Consider the following 22,496-nt stretch of genomic DNA (forward strand, 5'->3'; position numbering starts at 1 on the left):
GCATTGCTGTGGCTCTGGCATAGGCTGGCTTGGATCTGGCATTGCTGTGGCTCTGGCATAGGCCTGTGGCTACAGCTCCGATGGGACTCCTAGCCTGGGAACCTCCATATACCACGGGTGCGGCCCTAGAAAAGACCAAAAAAAAAAAAAATCAATGAATGGGACCAGAGAAATTCAACCCATTTTCAGGGCACCAAAGATCTTCTTCTGAGTAGTTTAGACGTATTAATTGAGCAACACTTTTAGGAAATGGTCATTCCAGCTAAAAAATCTATTCAAATCTGTTATACAATGTAATGATTCTCCCACATGTCATCTGCAAATTAAGATGTGCCACACATATTTTATTCAAGTCACTGATAAAACAATTGAACAGGACTAGACAAGTTCAGGGTCCCCTGGCAGGGCACTAGTCCTCTTGCTGAGTAGGTCTTTCCACTGACTGAGCAGCCCTTTTAGGAAATGATCATTCCAGCTAGGAGTCTATTTATTTGGTCTGTTGTCTACCAAGCAGCTTTTCTTTTTTGATTTACAAGACAGGGCAGACGATGTGCCTTGCTGAAGTCAAGGAATTATTTGATCTCTAGCCATTTCATGAATTTTCTAACTAAAACTTTAAATAAAGTGGTTTAAATTTAGTCTGACATGATTGGCTATTAATTAGCTCATGTGGGGCCCTAAGGAACACCGTTTTATTTCCTATGCAGTCACAAGCAATTTGTTTTAGAATTTGAAGGGCGCAAGCTTTATAGTCAAAAACACCTGGGTTGAAATCCTGGCTATTTTTACTGTGAACTAAGGCAAGTTACTCACACCTCCACTGCGTCTCAGTTTTCTCATCTGTAAAATGAGGATAAGAATGCTTTCTTCATAGATTTGATGTGATAATTAAAATGAGATGATGTATGAAAGGAGACACATCATGGCAGGTATATACTAACTCAACAGGGGGGCTTCACTAGTGTTTTATTATAATAAGTTACTCAATATGTAGTTTCTTTTCACTTTTTTGAGAATTTGAATAGCACATGCCTATCCCTAGTCTTATGGCATGGTGTTGAAGAATATAATAAAAATAGTGCTGCTTTTTATCTACCATCTGTTAGCATTAACCATCTGCCCAAAGCTGTGGGCCTTTTTTTTATTGTTGTTCTTACTGCTCAAAATATTGATTAAAATGTGTCCTCCATCTCTGTACCATAATTGAATGATTTTGGCCCCAGCATGTTTCGAATGGCTCAACTCATTTGGTGCTCTAACTGTATCATATAGACCCACTGGGGCCATCTTTTGTTCCTGCCTTTTTACATAGGTCTGTCATCACCAGAAGTGAGTAAGGCCAGACCTAGAGAACATTTAGTTCTTCCAGAAGGGTTAGAAAACCAGTTAACATTAAGAAGTCATGGCACCTGGGATTAGGGTGCAGGACTTAGAGAAGCAGGAGAGCATCCTAATCATGGGGAAACCAGGGCACAAGGAATTGAAGTGAAGTAGGATTACAGTAGCAAGGACGTGAATACCAAGTAACAACACCTGGCCCCAGGCTGACATAGTGACCTGAAAGTACAAACCCACTACTGAAGTTAGCAGTAGGAGTTCCCTGGTGGTTCAGTGGGTTAATAATCCTGCATTGTCTCTGCCATGGCTCCGGTTGCTGTTGTGGTGAAGGTTTGATCTCCAGCCCAGGAACTTCTTTCCAAGTGCTGCAGGTATGGACAACATAAAGTTGATTGTCCCAGATCTTGGGTTTGAGTTGCTTCTATGAGTGGTATTCGGGGCTCCTGGCAGTGGGGGTTACTGTGCTGCCCCAGCAGAGTCAAGCCAGGTACTAAGCTAGCTTCCAGAAGAATTTCCAAGATTCCTGACACTTGCTCACCCCATCCATTTCTTCCAGCTAGTTCTGAATTAAATCCTGAAGAACTCTTTTTTTACTCATTTCCAAGTCTTTTGCAAGATAACCTTATTGTAAGGCCAGTCAGAAACCTGTATCAGATGCCTTTCTTTCAGCGGGATGACAATATTTGACTATAGCTGAGTGGGATCCAGGTCGCTGGTAATTGTCTGAGCACTCAAAATGTCAGCTTAAGACTAGGACAGGTATGATAAGAATGGATAGAGTCAGTTATGGGTTACAGTCCACAGGGCAGTTGTTTTTAATCCACCTTAATGACCCAGGGGAATGGTACTGGTTATAATTCTGGCTGTCTGTACCATGAAGGTGCCCTTAAGTGTCACTCAAAAGCCATCTAAGACTTTTGCCATATTAAAATCTTTTAAAGCTAAAAACGTTTTTAAAAAATATTTTTAAAAAAATGGAGAGATAAACCCCATCAACAATCCCACCTGCTGGAGAAAATCTCTTTTTAAATTTTGAAGTGTATCTGAGCTAGCTTCTTTCTGCCTCCTGTCCCCCCCAGTTTGCCCCCATCCTTGTCCTCCTCCTTCTCTTTCTTTGGACCTCAGGGGCAGGGAGTTATTTACACTTTTCAGACATGGTACATTATCAGCATTTGCATGTCCTTGGCTTTACTCCTATGTTATTTTATTACTTTCCCCCTTTTTCCTGAGTCTTTACTCTTTGGTCCCCACTCCTACCACTGGTACCCATTCTAAGTTGCTGATTTCTTACATTTGCATGCAGCATTGAAGAATATATTGTATTTATGCATTTTTGATTTACATAAATGGTACTTACCATATATAGGCCCTGTTCTGTTTCTTTTTATTTTTTGACTCAACACTGTTTCTATGACCTATTTATAGTGCTGATATCCATCTGGCTCATTGCTGCTAACAGCTGCATGGTGTTTGATAGTATGTATCCACCACATTTCATTTATCTATTTCCATAGTAATGGACTTTCAGGTTGTTTCTAGCATCATGCTGTCAAAAATGAAATAAACCTCCCCATGGATATGCCCCATGCATCTGATTATCAGAAATGTATATAGAGTTAAATTGCTGAATCATGGAGATATACATATTTAGTATCACTACGTATCATTTAGTGTCCAGATTGTTCTTCACATGGTCATAACATTCTTTTTTATTGAAAAATGATTCACATTCCATAAAATTCACTCTTTTAAGGTGTATAATTCAGTGGTTTTTAGATTCTTCACAGAGTGGTGCATATAATTCCAGAACATTATCAGGACCTCCAAAAGAAACCTTGTGATTCTTAGCAGTCACTGCCCATTTCCTCTCCCCGCAGCCCCTATCAACCAGGGACTGAAAATTCTACATTCTGGCTCAACAGATTTGCTATTATGGACATTTCGTATACATGGAATTATTCTATGTGAGGCCTTTTGTGTCTGGTTTCTCTCACTTAGTAAATTGTTTTCAAGGTTCATCCATGTTGCAGCATGTATCAGGACTTTATTCCTGATAAAATGTGGAAATGACACGTTTTATTTCTCCATTCATCAAATGATGGACATTTGGGCTGCTTCCTGGCTCTTAGGGATTATAGTGCTATGAATATTCAAGTACAAGTTTTTATGTGAACATACATACATTTTCACTTCTCTTGAATATAGACCAAGGAGTAAATTGCTGGGTCTTGTGGTAACTCTGCATAATTATTGAGGTCTGTTTCCCAAAGCAGCTGCACCATTCCATATTTCAACAAACCATTTATGAAGGATCTACTTTCTGCACATCCTCACCAATACTTGATATTATCCATCTTTTTGTCATTCAAGTAGGTGGTCTCTCATTGTGGTTTTGATGTGCATCTCCTTCCTAGTGGCTAATTATTTCTTTCAGTGTGCTTATTAGCCATTTATATTTCTTTGGAGGAATGTCTGTTTAAGTCATTTTCCCATTTAAATGGGCATATTTGTCCTTTTATTGTTGTGGGTTTTTTGTTTATTTGTTTTGCTTTTTAGGGCTGCACCCACGGCATATGGAGGTTCCCAGGCTAGGGGTTGAATCGGAGCTGTAGCCACCAGCCTATGCCACAGCCACAGCAATGCAGGATCAGAGCCTTGTCTGTGACCTACACCACTGCTCACAGCAACTCCAGATCCTTAACCTACTGAGCAAGGCCAGGGATCGAACCTGCAACCTCATGGTTCCTAGTTGGGTTTTTTAACCACTAAGCAATGACGGGAACTCCCCCATTGTTGTGTTATAATTTTTTTAATATACCATGGATAAAAGTTTTGTAACAGATATAGGATTGCAAATATTTTCACACATTCTATAGATTGTCTTTTCACTTTTTTGATTGTGTCCTTGAAGTACAAAAGTTACTTTGATGAAATCTAATTTATCTATTATTTTTTGTTATTGATTATGCTTTCAATATAAGCCACAGTCTAGTCCAAGGTCGTAAAGTTTTATGCCTGTGTTTTCTTTTAAGAGTTTTATAGTTTTAGCCCTTACATTTGGAGTCTTTGATCCACTGTGAATTAGTTTTTGTATACCTTGTAAGATATAGATTCACATTCATTCTTTCACATGTGGATGGATATCTCTTTGTGTCAGCACCATTTGTTGAAAAGACCATTCTTTCCCCATTGAATTGTCTAGGTACCCCTGTTGAAAATCAGTTGAGTATGAATGTGAAGTTTGATTTCTGGACTCGCAATCCTATTCTATTATATATCTATTCTTATCCACACTGTCCTGATTACTGCAGCTTGTGCTAAGTTATAAAATTGAGTTTCCTGGTGGCCTAGTACTTAAGGATCTGGTGTTGTTACTGCTGTGGCTTGGGTTTGATCCCAGGGCCCAGGAACTTCTGTATGCTGTGGGCACAGCCAAAGAAAACAGCAACAACAACCAAAAAAACCCCGTAATTCTGAATCCTCCAATTTTGTTCTTTTTCAAGATTGTTTTGTGAATGTTTGGGAGTGTTAGCCATGTGTATTAGTTTTCTGTGGCTTCTGTTACAAATTAACACCAGTCCAGTGGCTTAAAACAACAGAATTTTGTTATCTTACAGCTCTGTAGTTCAAAACCCCGCATGTATTCACCAAAATCAAGGTGTTGGCAGGGTTGTGTTCCTCCCTAGATACTCCAGGGGAGAGTCTATTTTCTTGTCTTTTCCAGCAGAAAGACCACCATTTTACCTTGGCACATGACATTCTTCTCCATCTTCAAAGCCTATGGTGGCAGGCTTAGTCCTTCTCATGCTGCTCTCTTACATTCTGTCTTTGGTAGTCACACCTCCCTCCCACAGTTATGTATTAGAGTTTTTAGTGTAGAAGGCTTGCACTTCTATTGTTAAATTTATTTGTAAATGTAATTCTTTTGGCTACTATTGTAAATGGAATTGTTTTTTGTAATTTTGTTCTCAGATGGCTTATTGCTAGTATCCAAAAATAAAATTGATTTTTGTCTTTTTTGGTTTTCTGTCCTGTGACCTTGCTGAACTCATTTATTATACCCAGTGATATAAACGTCTGTGATTTGTGAAATCCTCAGGATTTCTTACATGAAAGATCATAGCATTTCTGGGATGGACTGGGAGTTTGGGGTTAGTAGATGCAGTCTATTACATTTAGAATGGATAAGCAATGAGGTTCCAGGGGAACTATATCCAAACTTTGGGATAGACCATGATGGAAGATAATATAAGAAAAGGAATGACATACATACATACATACATACATACAAAATGACTGGGTCACTTTGCTTATAGCAGAAATTGGCACAACATTGTAAATCAATTATACTTTAATTTTAAAAAAAGAAGGATCATGTCATTTTGAAATAGAAGTAGTTTTACTTGTTTTCCCATCTAAATGTCTTTCATTTCTTTCTTGCCTGATTTCCCTGGCTATGACCACCAATAAAGTGTTGAATAGAAGTACCAAAGTTGGAAGTTCCTTTGCGGCACAGTGGGTTAAGTATCTGGTGGTGTCACTGCAGCAACCTGTGTTGCTGCTATGGCACAGATTCAATCCCTGGCCCAGGAACCTAAGCATGCCATGGGCGTAGCCAAAAAAAAAAAGTGCCAGAGTGGATATCTTTGTCTTGTTCCTGATCTTTGGGGGAAAGATTTAAGTTTTTCACCATTAAGTACAATATTGCTGTTTGTTTTCTGTAGACACTTTTTATCTGGCTAAAGGAATTTCCCTTTTATACTAATTTGTTGAGTATTTTTATTTTATTATATTTTTTTGTCTGTTTAGGGCTGCACCCGAGGCATATGGAAGTTCCTAGGCTAGGGGTCTAATCAGAGCTGTTGCCACCAGCCTACGCTAGAGCCATAGCAATGCCAGAGCCACAGCAACGCCAGATCCAAGCCAAATCTGCAACCTACACCACAGCTCATGGCAACAGCAGATCCTTAACCCATTAAACTAGGCCAGGAATCGAACCCACAACCTCATGGTTTCTAGTTAGATTCGTTTCTGCTGCACCATGATGGAAACTCCTATTGAGTATTTTTGTAATAAAAGTGTTTTGGTTTTTTTGTCAAATGATTTTTCTACTTCTATTAAGATGACAATATATCCTCCCATGTTTTCTTCAGAGGCTTTATAGTTTTAGATTTTCTTTTTTTTGTCTTTTGTCCAATTAGGGCCACACCTACGGCATATGGAGGTTCCCAGGCTAGGAGTCCAACTGGATCTATAGCTGCTGGCCTACGCCAGAGCCACAGCAACAGCAGATCCGAGCCACATCTGCGACCTACACCACAACTCACAGCAACACTGAATCCTTGAGGCCAGGGATCGAACCCACAACCTCGTGGTTCCAAGTTGGATTCGTTTCCACTGTGCCACAATGGGAACTCCCTATAGTTTTAGATTTTAAGCTGAAGTCTATGATCCATTTGAATTATTTTTGTATATTAGGTTAACCTGAAGTAGGAGTCAGGATTTCCTCTTTTTCTAGTTGTTCAGTACCATTTGCTGAAAACAGTTTCCTTTCTTTATAGGATTGCATGGGGTTCTTCATTGATTTTTGAAAATCAATTTACTGTATAAGGGTGGGTCAAAATCTAAATTCTCTATTCTGTTCCATTAATCTATTTGTCCCTCTTTATGCCAATAGCATACTATCCTGATTCCCATGGCCTTATAGAAAGTCTTAAAATTAGAGTAGAAGACCTCCAACTTTGTTCCTCTTTTTCAAGTTTGTTTTGTCTCTTTTAGTTCCTTTGCATTTGCATATACATTTTAGAACCAGCTTGTCAATTTCTCTAAAAAAGCATGCCAAAGCTTTGATTGGAATTGCACTAAACCTATAAATCATTTTTATTTTTGATAGATTTTTAGATAAATTTGGTAGCTCCATTAGGCAACTAAGTAATTTGGTAGTTTCTTTATTGAAGCTAGACTCTAATTCATGAACAAAGCATGGCCCTATGCACGTTCTGTGCACCAAAGTATATGAAGCAAACTGTCAAAGCTAAGTCAATCACATATCAGCAAATTTATACACCTAGAGATTTTTCTTCATCAATTTTTTTTTGTTAGCAAAGCGGATGTACAGCTGAATTTGTAAATATGAAATAATAATTAGCTGACACGAAGAAGAAAGTAAATGTCAGGCTCTGTGTTGAATGTTTCACAGGTAGTTTCATAATATTTTCAACAACATGTAGAAAGCAAATGCTGTTAGCATTCCCATAATATGGGTAAAGAGGCTGAGGTTTAAAGAGTCATACAGATATTCAGCAGTGGATCAGAATTCATTCTGGCTGTCTCTAGAACCTGACGTCTTAAGTACTAACCACACAGCCTCCAATCTGTGATTGCACAGACTCCGTTCATGGTCTTATTCCAAAGGTCAGTGGTTCAGCAACAAAACATCTATTCCCTGCCCTTGGCCCCAGGCTAAGAACAGGCTCCTGCAAGGACAGTGCATGGTCCTCTTTTCTCTTTGGTCCATAGAGTACTTTTTGGCTACAAATACATCATCTATTAGATCAGAATCTAATTCTCAGAATGTCACCAGATGAGATTTGCCAGCTGAACGCTGTCAAATCTCCCTTTGGCGAAGGTGGTTTCCTTTATGCAAAAGTTAGGCAATACTGTGTCACTTTTTTATTCCCAAAGGTCTGAAATCTTTGGACAAAAAGCATGAGGAAAAGGAGTTCCCGTTGTGGTTCAGTGGACATGAATCCAACTAGTATCCATGAAGATGCAGGTTCAATCCTTGGCTTCTCTCAGTGGGTTAGGGAGCTGGCATTGCCACAAGCTACAGTGTAGGTCACAGACGTGGCTAGGATCCCAAGTTGCTGTGGCTGTGGTGTAGGCTGGTAGCCACAGCTCCAATTCAACCCCTAGCCTGGGAACTTCCATATACCGTGGGTTTGGCCCTAAAAAGCCAAAAAAAAAATGTTGAGCAATAAATAGGAAGAGCAAGTATTGCTATTACAGGTAGAGTAGTTAAGGAATTTTTGGGCTTTCACTTACCTGAATCAGCCACAGTGGCTTGCATAGGGCTGCATGAATGTGAAATATTGGGATTTCTTTTCATAGCGTGTTTTACCTTTTAAAGTGTAAGCGTTTTATGGAGTGTGCAGTTTTTGATGGGAAAATAGTTACTAAAGATCTTTTCTAGGATTCAGGTGCCTTTAAGACTTCCTCCCTGCCTAAAAATAATTTCACTCCTTGCAGATGGCCACTTTTAGTAAAAGTAGGCAAATGCATTTACTTTTTCATATAAGAATGAAAATATTTTGCAAAAATCTTACAGAAGACTCTGAAACCAGGGTGCAGAACTGAGGTAACCTTGTGCTGCAAAATCCCAACATTCTCCTACACAATTAGACATCAGAGTAAATCCCATTTTCATTCTTCACAGGTTCCACATTGTTATTCACCAGAGTTGACGGACAGTCTCACTGGAAATGTGAACTGTGACTGGATATTTGGTGATATTAAGAAATTATTGATAACTATTTTTTATGGTGATATTGTTTGGGTTTTTTTTGGTTATTTTAGGGCTGCACCAGTGGCCTATGGAAGTTCCCAGGATAGGGATCAAATTGGAGCTACAGCTGCGGGCCTACACCACAGCTCACGGCAATGCTGGATCCTTAACCCACTGGGCGAGGTCAGGGACCAAACCCGCATCCTCATGGATACTTGTTGGGTTCTTTACCACTCATCCACAGTGGGAACTCCATGATATTTCTATTTTTTAAAGAATTCTTATATTTTAGATATACATATTAAACATCCACGAATACAATGATATCATGTTTGTGATTTGCTTCAAAAAAAAAAAAAAAAAAAAGATCCCAGGGGGGAACAGTGAGAAGCAGGGAGGGGGTACAGATGAAATTTTGCAGGCCATGGGAGCAGCCCAAACCGCCCCCCAAACCCCCAAAAAAAAAAAAAACCAAAACAGTGTCGGCCATGTATTGACAACTGGTAGACAGTCCATTATGCTATTTTCCTAGCATTACACTATTTCCTACTACTGTATGTTTTAAAAGTCTACCATAACAACAACAACAAAAATGAAGGCAATCCTACTGACTTCTGTTAAGACTGAAAAATAAGACTGGATCCTTAGGTACTTGAAAGATAGTTTCTGGAAGATATATGTAACGGAATTATTAAATTATGGAGAATAAGGGAAGAGCTTGTAACCAAATTCTGATTTCTTTATTCCATGTTTGCTAACTACAGCATATTAGAACTACATTAATAATAATAACCAGAGTTCCCTGGTGGCCTAGTGGTTAAGGATTCGGCATTGTCACCACTGTGGCCCCGATTTGATCCCTGGCCTCGGAAATTTTGCAGGCCATGGGAGCAGCCCAAACCGTCCCCCAAACCAAAAAAAAAAAAAAAAAACCAAAACAACTGCTGCTACAGCAGCGACAGTTCATCTTTATTAAATATATACCATGAGCCTGGAACCGTTGTAAGAGCTTTGCATGGATTATCTTGCTATAATCATCCACACTTAATAGATGAGTGAATAGAGGTTAAGGAATTTAGCTACTGTCCTAGTGAGTTTAATTCTGAGACTCCAGGATTTGAACCTAAAGAATCTGACTCTATAATCCATGCTTTAATTCCTTCAACAAATACTTAAGGAGCAGCTACCATGTTCCAGGCACTGGGGCAGCAGTAGTGAATAAGAGAGCAAAAAATCCTGCCAGCATGGGGCTTCTGTTGCAGTGGGAAGAGCAGACAAAACCCAACATGCTTAATGAGGAATATTTTAGAGATGTTTGTAAATGCTGTGGAAAAAACATTAACCAAGGAAGAGGATAGATAGTGACAGGGTTGTCAGAAAGACTTGAATAATATGATGACATTTGAGCAGACCTGAGGAAGATGAGGTAGGGAATTTGAAGCAAGAGAAATGTCAAGTGCCCAGGTCCTGTGGCATGAGTTTGTGTGGTGGTTTCAAGAATCAGTACAGAAGCTTGTGTGGCTGGGGCTGAGGCTGTACAAGAAGAACAGTAAGCAAAAGGCCAGGAAGAATCATATGTAAATAACATATTACAGGGTCTCTGGAGCAGCCCCAGGACCCCACTGCTTCCATTTCAGGTTAGGAAGTCCCCTTCTTGCTCAATGCTTGAGAAAGAGAGAAGGGCCAAGATGTGGATGGTGCCCATGGCCTCAGGCCTGGCCTCCAGAGTATCTTCACCACCTCCATGACTTCTAAGGCTCTCTGTGTCAAGCCCTCCTCTCAGGCTCAGTCTGCACTTGGCCCTGTTTCCTGAGACCCCACAGACAGGGAGTTGAGGACCACAGGGAGGAAGAGGCTGCAGTATGTCTAAGCTCTGGGACACCTGGGGGTACACTAGAACCCAGGGTACTATTAGTAGCCCAGGAAAATGTTTTGATATCTCCTAATACCTCTCCAAATATATATATAGCTTGCCACCAGTACAGTCATAAAACATAATTTAAGCAAAAAAAAAAAAAAATTCTGTGCAGGAAAGGGCCCATGAAGGCAAACATGGCTGAACTGCAGCCCTGGAGGGAGATAAGGGTCAAACTATTCCAGGACAGCATGTCAATCCTCAGAGTTGCATGGATTCTCTGATAATTCAGTTCATTTGTTCATGTCCAGTTTCTATGGGGGCCTTCCTTTCATTAATCTAGGGACTACTTCTTTCAATAAAAGCTATGCTATTTCCAGCAACAAGAAAGAGGTTGGGGCTTGGTGGATCAGGCTATCTATTTATTTGTCTACCCACATTCCTGCCTGTCTGTCTATCTATCTATCTACCTACCTACCTATCATCTGCCTATCTATATCTACCATCAACTATGTACCTGTTTATTTTTTGTAAAGACTTAGAGAATCAACATAGTAAATCTGACCAAGACTACGTTGTTTCCCTCCACATACTGTGATTAATAAACGTGTTATCTCAGAAAACTTAAATTCTCAGTTTGAGAATTGATATACAGCTTGATATACAGCTTGATATACAACATGGCTTTGTGGGTGATGTTTGGTAGGTTGAATAATTCTGTTTAATTTATCTTAAATTCATTTACTAAGAAGTTTTTGGCAAATTACCTGGAATTGAACTACATTGCCTTTGATAGTTTCAACACTTTATAAAAAATATTCAACAACTTGTCCCAAATCCTTTATCAATAGTTTATAACCTATGTTCAGAAGATCCTCTCACCCCCACCCACTCACAGAGTTTCTCTTCACAGACCCCGAGTGGCTGTATTGGAGGGTGTAAGAGGATGTCATAGGCAGGATGGAATCCAAATATTCTTCCCCAGTCTCTGTTTATAGCAGCTCTGGTTTCCTCGTGGATACCACATGAGATTTTATTTGAACAATAGGTTCTGTGGCTAAATCAAACTTGTAAACCATTCTCTATAACTGGAAATTGTAAATTCTTTTTCCATAATGACATTTTTGAGTACTGACATAGCTTTAAATAAGGTGCGTGTATGTGTGTGTGTAAGCAGTTTAAAGGAAATAAAAATCTGTATTTTAAGGATCGGATTTTTAAATGTGGTATTTTTACCCCACTTAGTTATTCATCAGCTGAGTGTTACCTCTGGCTCTTAATGGTTAGAAAGGTCTTACAACCTTTGACATGCTCAGAATTCTCAATTGGTTGAGGAATCATAGAGAAATTCTACCTTTGACATTAAAGTAAATGTTTCTATTAAGTTTTGTGATTGACAAGGAAGAGGGAAGATGTTTGAAGTTCTAGCTCCTAAAGAATCTATTTTTAGCAACAGGTATTTGGCTTTAACTAACTTCTGATACAGATGATTTAAACCCCTTGAAGTCCCAGGTAAACCCACATGTAAGCTGGGAAACAGAGAGGATTTGAGTGTAAGCACATGGAACAAGAAGACTTTTTTTTTCCATAAAAAAAAAAATTTCTTCTGGGGTTGTTTTCCACAGTGCACATTTCTTCTTCATAATCCTAGTCATGAATCACCAGGTAGTATAGAATGAGCACCTGCATGGATCATAGATTCCACAATCCAGCTTGAAAACTCAAATTTTGGGTTACCTCTTCCTCTCATAAGTATAATTCACATCCATGGGTCTGGTCTGGACTTATCTGGCCTCTCTTTTTTTTTTGGACAGAACTTGGATTAGGGCACAGAATTTCATTGTCTTACTCCTCTGCCTTTCCTTGAATCCAGGGCCTCTTAACCTCCACACTGTCGACATTTGGGGATGAATATTCCTTTACTCAGGGGAGGGCTGCTCTGTGCATGGTAGGATGTTTAGCACCATCTCTGACTTCTGCCCAGTAGATTCCAGGAACACTCCCACCCCAATTGCGACAACTAAAAATATCTCTAGACATAGCCAAGTGTCTTCTTGTAGGGTAAGTGGAAGTGGGAAAAAGCCAACTGCCCCTACTGAGAAACCAATGCTCTTTAATCCCTGAGGATCCCAAGACCTAGAATTGTATCAGGAATTACTTGGCCACCACTAGATGTGGTTCTCAAGGAGACCCATGTGTTTTAACCAAGTCAGTGTTCTGCACATTAGAATCACCTGAGGTATTTACTAAACCAACTAAGAATTAGTATTTTTTTAAAAGCTCCCCAAAATCTCACTTTATAGACAGGACAGACAACTTCTGAGCTAGGTGTACTTAGGAGTCCTAATACTTATAAAAACCCTAAAACAACCCCAACCCCAAAACCCCACCAAAACACCCTCATCCCAAATTTATTTCAAATAAGAAATATCAAGTAGTTTCAAAGCAAGAAAAAAAAATTCCATATGTCAGTCTATGCCAAAACATAGGCCTCTAAAGACATTTCACATTTGCCTTTTGTGTTTCTGTTATCATCACAAAGCAGTTGAGAAACAAGAAAGCTTTGGGGATTCTGAGCTTTGTAACAGTTTGAGTGAAGGTGCATTCACTGGATGTAGAGCAGTTTCTCTGGTGCTTGTGGTTCATAGGCTCTTTTGACCAAAGTGACAGGGAGGGGCCTGACCAAGAAGAAATTCCTGAAATGTATAATGTTTGCGATTGGCAGGAAGATCAAGGCTTAGCAACACTAAGGGTGGCCTCAGAAGGGAGGCTTTTTGATAATGTTCTTTAGCACATGAAAAATATGATGCAATGGCTACCTCTTTCCTTTGTTAGGGCTTCAATAACAGTGGGGATAAAACCAGACAGTAAATGTCTTCATAACCCAGGATCCAGAAGAATGATGCTCAGAAGGTGTAGGTGTATGCTTTCTGGCAGCTGCCAATCCCACTTCTGGCCACCCAAGAGGGGCTGGCCAAAGTTTTAATCCAGTTATTGATCTTCTGAAAGGTGTAGGATGTATTTGATAATGTCCAACTTTCCATGTGACCTTAGGCAACTCATTTAACTTTGCTGAGATTTTGTTCCCTTATCTGAAAGATAAGCAGCATGGTATTTACCCCAGATAGTACTATGGAGATTAAATCAGATAATGTGTGTGAAAGTGCCTTGTGAAATGCCAAGCCCTATAGGAAGCCAATTGTATAAACCTGGAACTGAGCATGCTATTACATTATCACATTAAGTTCATATTTCTCTGGTTTGTCCTCCGATTGTTCGACCTCAAAGTGTGGGTTAGGATATGAGTGGTGAATTTCAATGAAGAGAACATAGACAAGGCCTCCAATAGCACCTCCAACCAAAGGGCCCACTACAGGAATCCACCAGAAGTTATTTCCAGCTCTGAAATAAAACAAAGAAATTTTAGTGAGATACCACTTGGCCTTCCCCCCTGGTATTACTGCTAGTTATTCACTAACCAGCTGGTCCTTCTCATGCTCGTGGCTCCCTTGTAAATCATCAAGAGCTAAAGATAAGGGCGCTCACTCCAGCTGGGCAACCATCATCCTAGTTTTTGCAGTATAACTCATTTCAGATGATCTGTGCCATTGTCCTATTAGTACTTGTGAGAGAAATGTCCTATGGGTTTTCCTTTCAAAACATATAGTCGCTGAACCCGTGGTCACAATTGCGGGCATCTAGGGAAAGTTCGGGAGTCAGTTATTCAGGAGTTGCCTTTCTCTCACTCTGAAATAATGAGTCATGGGGATTATGAATGGAAGGGAGATGTGGAGAGATTCCTGGACATCATTGGTGTATGAGGGCAATTACAAATTTAACAATAAGGAAGCATTTGCCAATGAATAACAATTAAAAAAATCAAAGGTGGGTATATGAATTACCTACTAAATGTAATTTAATTCAATACTCCTATTTTGAGGTCACAGCTTAAACTTACTCTATGATAAGGACTTTTGTGCCATGATTCCCTCTCCCCTCCAGAAATCCCCAATGTCAGTATGTTATATTGGAGGTATAGTTCTGAGAGAAAGCAGGCACCTTTGTGAATTGTCACCCTCTCATTTGGAGACAGAAAATCCATTTAATAACTCCACTGAAAGGGCCGTGAATGCTCAGAAGCAAGTAAGACTATGCAATGTATTGTTTAAAGATGTGTACATTTGAGATAAAACTTTTTAAAAGGAGTTCTCATTGTGGCTCAGCGGATTAAGAATCTGACAGATCCCTGGCCTTGCTCAGAGGCTTAAGGATCTGGTGTTGCTGTGGCTGGGGTGTAGGCCTGCAACAGCAGCTCTGACTCGACCCCTAGCCTGGGAACTTCCATATGCCGCAGGCACCACCCTAAAAAGAAAAAAAAAAACTTTTTGAAAGCAGGAGAGTTATGAACTAAAAACTTCACAATAATGCACGGGAGGCAGAGGGACAAGAGGAGCACACAGCTATGCATGAGGATTCCAGTGTTCTATTTGAGGGAAGGATTCATGGCTGCTTTTTTTATTGTTATGCTCAATAACTACACAGATGTTCCAGGGACCTTTTGTTTGTATCAAAGTTTGACTAGAAAGGATCATAAAGGGAGAGAGGACAAGATGGCAGAGGAGTAGGGGGACATGCTCGCCCTCTCCCACAAACCCAACAAAAAAAGCACATCTACAGAATAAATGACTCGCACAGAACAGTAACCAATCACTGGCAGAGGAACCTAAACTCCAATAACGGCAAGAAGTTCGTGACATTACTGGGCAGATTGGGAGAAAAGAGGAGAGTGAGAGAAGGTGAATCCAAGCGGGATGGGCGTTCCCGAAAGGGAACTGAGGAGGAGAAAGGGATCCCGCACCCTGGAAAGTCACCTACTTGGGGGAAAGATCAAACGAACCAGAGGAATCTCCAGATGCAGAGAAGAGTGTAGCAGTAAGTTGGAGTACGGAAAAGCCGATCAAGAACCCAACGGACCATCTGAACTACGGGCACAGTCACCAAAAATTGAGACGCCTGGGTGGGGTACTGGGCACTGAGTCCTCGGCTCCAGAGGTTAGTCCCCAGTAAAGGGCCCGGGGACGCTTGGGTGGGGCTGGGCACCGAGACCTCGGCTCCAGAGGTTAGTCCCCGAGAAAGGGCTGGGGGGGGTGGGGCGGAGCAGAGCGGAGACTGCTTGGGAGGTCTAGAAACCGGTCCGTCAAGTTTGACGGGGCAGAGAATGCCTGGGAGACTAGAAAACAAAGCTGTTGCAGAGGAAGGGAGCAATACTCTAGGGGCAGGGAAGTGGAAAGCCGCATCAGAGGGAACCTGGGAGAAGAGCCTGGTCTGCGCCCGTGCTGGGGAGGGGAGAGAAGAAGGGGTGGGTCCCCATAGAATACTCCCCACGCCACAGCAAGCTTACAGGCCTGCTAGCTATCAGAAAGCTGTGCTTCCCAGTGCATCCCCTCCCCCAACCCCCACCATCCCCTATGCTCTCTGCTCTCGCCGAACCTGGGGCTCCCTGCCATCCAGGAGGGCTGGCCTCAATAATTGCCTGAAGCCTACCACCGCAGGGGCTGTCCCTGCACAGGCCTGCTTGCCCTTTGGAGGGGCTACACTTCTGCAGAGCAGCACCAACCACCACCAGCCCCCGAGAAAAGGCCTACAGCCCAGAAAAGCTAGAACAAGCCTAGCCAGGCCGTGAATAGATCTGCCTAATTCTTGGACGGTTTTTCTGAGTTGGGCTGCCCTGGGGAGGAGCCTCTTGGGTTTCCAGCGGCCCTGCTACCTGCCCAAGCCCCCAGGGGGTGCCGAGACCTAGTGGATCAGCTGCATAAGACTGCCAGCTCCAGGCAGGACCCCCTACAGCCCAGAAAAGCTGCAACAAGCTTGGCCGAGCCAGGAAAAGATCTCAGACGGTCTTTCTGAGTCAGGCTGCCCTGGGGAGGAGCCTCTTGGGTTTTCAGCGGCCCTGCTACCCGCCCAAGCCCCCAGGGGGTGCCCCACTCCCGTGGAATAGCTGCTCAGCACCACCAGCCCCCTGGAGGAGCCCCTGCAGCCCAGAAAAGCTGCAACAAGCTTGGCCAGACTGTGAAAAGATCTGCCTACATTCTCAGGCTGTCCTTCTGAGTTGGGCTGCCCTAGGGAAGAGCCTCTTAGGTTCTCAGTGACCCAGATAGCTGCTCCAGCCCCCAGAGGGTGCTGCACTCCTGAGGAACAGCTGCCCAACACCACCAACCCCCTACAAGAACCCCACAGCCTAAAGCACCAGAGCAAGCTCTGCATGACCAAGTGAAATCTGCTACTATCGTGGTGTGGACCTCCCAGTCCTGTCTGCCCTCAGGAAGTCCTCCTTTGCTTCAAAGAAACACTGTTAGCCCCATCAACACTCCAGAAAAGCCACACTGCCTCAAAAAAGATTGACCAACAATGCCAGCCCTCAGGAAATAGTCCATGGCAGTGACAAGGCAAACACTGCCCGATAATGGAGAGTACAACTCCCTCAGGAGAAAGAAAACAACAAGCAAGATGAAGAAGCTGAGAAACCACCCCCAGTCAAACCAACAGGAGAACTCACCTAAAACAGTCAACAATGAAACAGATCTCTGCAGTCTGACAGACCTGGAGTTCAAAAGAGAAATAGTGAAAATACTGAAGGAATTAAGAGAAGATATGAACAGTAATGCAGATACCCTCACAAAGGAACTAGAAAATATAAGGAGGAGCCAAGAAAAACTGGAACATTCATTGGCAGAGATGCAAACGGAACTAAGGGCAGTAAAAACCAGAATGAATAATGCAGAAGAATGAATCAGTGATATGGAAGATAGAATAATGGAAATCACCCAATCCGGTCAGCAGACAGAAAACCGAATCAAAAAACTGGAAAGCAATATAAGAGACCTATGGGATAGTATAAAGCGGGCCAATCTATGCATAATAGGAATTCCAGAAGGAGTAGAAAAAGATAAGGGGATGGAAAATATATTTGAAGAAATTATCGCTGGAAACTTCCCAAATCTAAAGGATACTGGGTTCAAGATACAAGAAGCACAGAGGGCCCCAAACAAACTGAACCCAAATAGACCCACACCAAGACACATCATAATAAAAATGGCAAAAGTTAGTGATAAAGAGAGGATCCTAAAGGCAGCAAGAGAAAAGCAGAATGTTACCTACAAGGGAACCCCCATAAGATTATCAGCTGATTTCTCTACAGAAACACTACAGGCCAGGAGGGAATGGCAAGAGATATTTAAAGTGCTAAAAGGAAAAAATATGCAACCTAGAATACTCTATCCAGCAAGAATATCATTTAAAATAGAAGGGGAAATAAAAATTTTTCCAACAAACAAAAACTTAAAGAATACAGCAACACAAAACCCAGGTTAAAGGAAATATTGAAAGGGCTTCTCTAAACCAAAAAGAAAGGAAGGAAAGGGAAGAAAAAAGAAAAGAAAAGAAAAAAGAAGAAGAAGAGGAAGAACTAGGACTGAGGAAACCGCAATCAGAGAGCAGCCACTCAAATAAGCCAGCATACAGATTTAATCATGAACATGCTTCAAACAAAATAAAATTAAAAAGAAAAAAATAAAAAAGAGTCATCAAAACCATAAAATGTTCGCAAGGGATGTTAGGAAATAAACAACCCTTTTTGTTTGTTTGTACGTTTCTCTCCTTAATTTTAATATAGTAATGAAGTGTTTGAACTTACAGGACAAACACACAATTATGGGAAGGGGTTAGCATACTTAAAAAACAGGGCAACCACAAGCCAAAACCAAATATTGCATTTGCAAAAAATAAAAAAAAAATACACTCAAGCAGATAATAACAGAAGACCATCCAACCCAAAAAAAAAAAAAAAAGGAAGAATGGAGAACCATAGAATCAACTGGAACACGAGGTTCAAAATGGCAATAAATAATCATCTATCAATTATCACCTTAAATGTCAATGGACTGAATGCCCCAATCAAAAGACACAGAGTGGCTGAGTGGATAAAAGGCAAAAACCTTCAATATGCTGCCTACAAGAAACTCACCTTAGGACAAAAGATACATATAGATTGAAAGTGAAAGGGTGGGGAAAAATATTTCACGCCAATAGACATGACAGAAAAGCAGGAGTCGCAACACTCATATCAGTTAAAATAGACTTTAAAACAAAAGACATAAAGACAAAGAAGGACACTACTTAATGATTAAGGGATCCATCCAAGGAGAGGATGTTACTATCGTCAACATATATGCCCCAAATATAGGAGCACCCAGATACATACATCAAATATTAACAGACATAAAGGGAGATATTGATGAGAATACAATCATAGTAGGAGATCTTAATACGCCCCTCACATCAATGGACAGATCCTCTAGACAGAAACCAGTAAAGCAACAGAGATCCTAAAGGAAACAATAGAAAAGTTAGACTTAATGGATAGCTTCAGGACACTACATGCAAAAAAATCAGAATACACATTCTTCTCAAATGCTCATGGAATATTCTCAAGAATCGACCACATATTGGGACACAAAGCTAACCTCAGCAAATTTAGGAGCATAGAAATTATCTCAAGTATCTTCTCTGACCACAATGCCATGAAATTAGAAATCAACCATGGGAAAAGGAAAGAGAAAAAACCTACTACATGGAGACTAAACAACATGCTACTAAAAAACCAATGGGTCAATGAGGAAATCAAGAAGGAAATTAAAAACTACCTTGAAACAAATGATAATGAAGACACAACCACTCAAAATCTATGGGATGCTGCGAAAGCAGTGCTCAGAGGGAAAATTTATAGCAATACGGCCTTTCTCAAAAAAGAAGAAAGATCGCAGATTGACAACTTAACCTTCCACCTAAATGAATTAGAAAAAGAAGAACAAAAAAGACCTAAAGTCAGCAGAAGGAAGGAAATCATAAAGATCAAAGAAGAAATCAATAAAATAGAGACTCAAAAAACAATAGAGAAAATTAATAAAACCAAGAGCTGGTTCTTTGAAAAGGTGAACAAAATTGACAAACCCCTGGCCAGACTCACTAAAAAGAGGAGAGAAAGAACCCAAATAACCAAAATTATAAATGAAAAAGGAGAAATCACAACGGATACAGCAGAAATACAAAAAACCATAAGAGAATACTATGAACAACTCTACGGCAACAAGTTTGACAATCTGGAAGAAATGGACAGTTTTCTAGAATCTTACAGCCTGCCAAAACTGAATCAAGTAGAAACAGACCAACTGAACAGACTGATCACTAGAAATGAAATTGAAGAGGTCATAAAATCACTCCCTACATATAAAAGTCCAGGAACAGATGGCTTCACAGGTGAATTTTATCAAACATATAAAGAGGAATTGATGCCCATCCTCCTTAAACTCTTTCAAAAGGTTGAAGAAGAAGGAATACTCCCAAAGACATTCTATGATGCCACCATCACCCTCATTCCAAAACCAGACAGAGATACCACCAAAAAAGAAAACTATCGCTCAATATCATTGATGAATATAGATGCAAAAATTCTCAACAAAATCTTAGCCAACCGAATCCAACAACATATCAAAAAAATGATACACCATGACCAGGTTGGGTTCATCCCAGGTTCACAAGGATGGTTCAACATATGCAAATCAATCAGCATCATACACCACATTAACAAAAGTCAAAAATCATATGATCATCTCAATAGACGCAGAAAAAGCATTTGACAAAGTCCAACATCCATTCATGATCAAGACCCTCGCCAAAGTGGGTATAGAGGGAACATTCCTGAATATAATCAAGGCCATTTATGATAAACCCACAGCAAATAAATACTCAATGGGGAAAAACTGAAAGCCTTCTCACTCAAATCTGGAACAAGACAGGGATGCCCACTCTCACCACTGCTCTTCAACATCGTTTTGGAAGTCCTAGCCACAGCAATTAGACAAACCAAAGAAATCAAAGGCATCCATATAGGAAGAGAAGAGATAAAACTGTCACTGTATGCAGATGACATGGTACTATACATAGAAAACCCTAAGGACCTCAACCCCAAAACTCCTTGAACTGATTCATAAATTCAGCAAAGTAGCAGGATATAAGATTAACATTCAGAAGTCAGTTGCATTTCTGTATACCAGCAATGAAATATTAGAAAAGGAATACAAAAATACGATACCTTTTAAAATTGCACCTCACAAAATCAAATACCTCGGAATACACCTGACCAAGGAGGTAAAGGACCTATATGCCGAGAACTATAAAACTTTAATCAAAGAAATCAAAGAAGATGTAAAGAAATGGAAAGATATTCCATGTTCCTGGATTGGGAAAAAGCAATATTGTAAAAATGGCCATCCTACCCAAAGCAATCTACAGATTCAATGCAATCCCTATCAAATGACCCATGACATTTTTCACAGAACTAGAACAAACAATCCAAACATTTATATGGAACCACAAAAGACCCAGAATCACCAAAGCAATCCTGAGAAACAAAAACCAAGCAGGAGGCATAACTCTCCCAGACTTCAAGAAATACTACAAAGCCACAGTCATCAAAACAGTGTGGTGCTGGTATCAAAACAGACAGACAGACGAATGGAACAGAATAGAGAACCCGGAAATAAATCCAGACACCTATGGTCAATTAATCTTTGACAAGGGAGGCAAGAACATCAAATGGGAAAAAGAAAGTCTATTCAGCAAGCATTGCTGGGAAACCTGGACAGCTGCATGCAAAGCAATGAAACTAGAACACACCCTCACACCATGCACCAAAATAAACTCCAAATGGCTGAAAAACTTCAATATACGACAGGACACCATCAAACTCCTAGAAGAAAACATAGGCAAAACACTCTCTGACATCAACATCATGAATATTTTCTCAGGTCAGTCTCCCAAAGCAATCGAAATTAGAGCAAAAATAAACCCATGGGACCTCATCAAACTGAGAAGCTTTTGCACAGCAAAGGAAACCCAAAAGAAAACAAAAAGACAACTTACAGAATGGGAGAAAATAGTTTCAAATGATGCAACCGACAAGGGCTTAATCTCTAGAATATATAAACAACTTATACAACCCAGCAGCAAAAAAGCCAATCAATCAATGGAAAAATGGGCAAAAGACCTGAATAGACATTTCTCCAAAGAAGATATACAGATGGCCAACAAACATATGAAAAAATGCTCAACATCGCTGATTATAAGAGAAATGCAAATCAAAACTACCATGAGATACCACCTCACACCAGTCAGAATGGCCATCATTAATAAATCCACAAATAACAAGTGCTGGAGGGGGTGTGGAGAAAAGGGAACCCTCCTGCACTGTTGGTGGGAATGTAAACTGGTACAGCCACTATGGAGAAACAGTTTGGAGATACCTTAGAAATCTATACATAGAACTTCCATATGACCCCACAATCCCACTCTTGGGCATCTATCCGGACAAAACTCTACTTAAAAGAGACACGTGCACCCGCATGTTCATTGCAGCACTATTCACAATAGCCAGGACATGGAAACAACCCAAATGTCCATCGACAGAGGATTGGATTCGGAAGAAGTGGTATATATACACAATGGAATACTACTCAGCCATAAAAAAGAATGACATAATACCATTTGCAGCAACATGGATGGAGCTAGAGAACCTCATACTGAGTGAAATGAGCCAGAAAGACAAAGACAAATACCATATGATATCACTTATAACTGGAATCTAATATCCAGCACAAATGAACATCTCCTCAGAAAAGAAAATCATGGACTTGGAGAAGAGACTTGTGGCTGCCTGATGAGAGGGGGAGGGAGTGGGAGGGA

At 40.6% G+C, this 22,496-nt stretch overlaps 1 protein-coding gene across 1 annotated transcript in view; it reads right to left on the reverse strand.

Annotated features, from left to right (window-relative positions):
* Positions 1–13,095: 13,095 nt before the first annotated feature.
* Positions 13,096–22,496, reverse strand: part of AQP9 (aquaporin 9) — a 48,987-nt gene continuing 39,586 nt past the window's right edge. Inside the window, 1 exon segment of the mRNA XM_047766259.1 lies at positions 13,096–14,099. Within this exon segment, the coding sequence (XP_047622215.1) occupies positions 13,925–14,099 (175 nt within the window). The 3' untranslated portion in view covers positions 13,096–13,924.

Source organism: Phacochoerus africanus, chromosome 2 (genome assembly GCF_016906955.1).
Source record: "Phacochoerus africanus isolate WHEZ1 chromosome 2, ROS_Pafr_v1, whole genome shotgun sequence".
Taxonomy (NCBI): domain Eukaryota; kingdom Metazoa; phylum Chordata; class Mammalia; order Artiodactyla; family Suidae; genus Phacochoerus; species Phacochoerus africanus.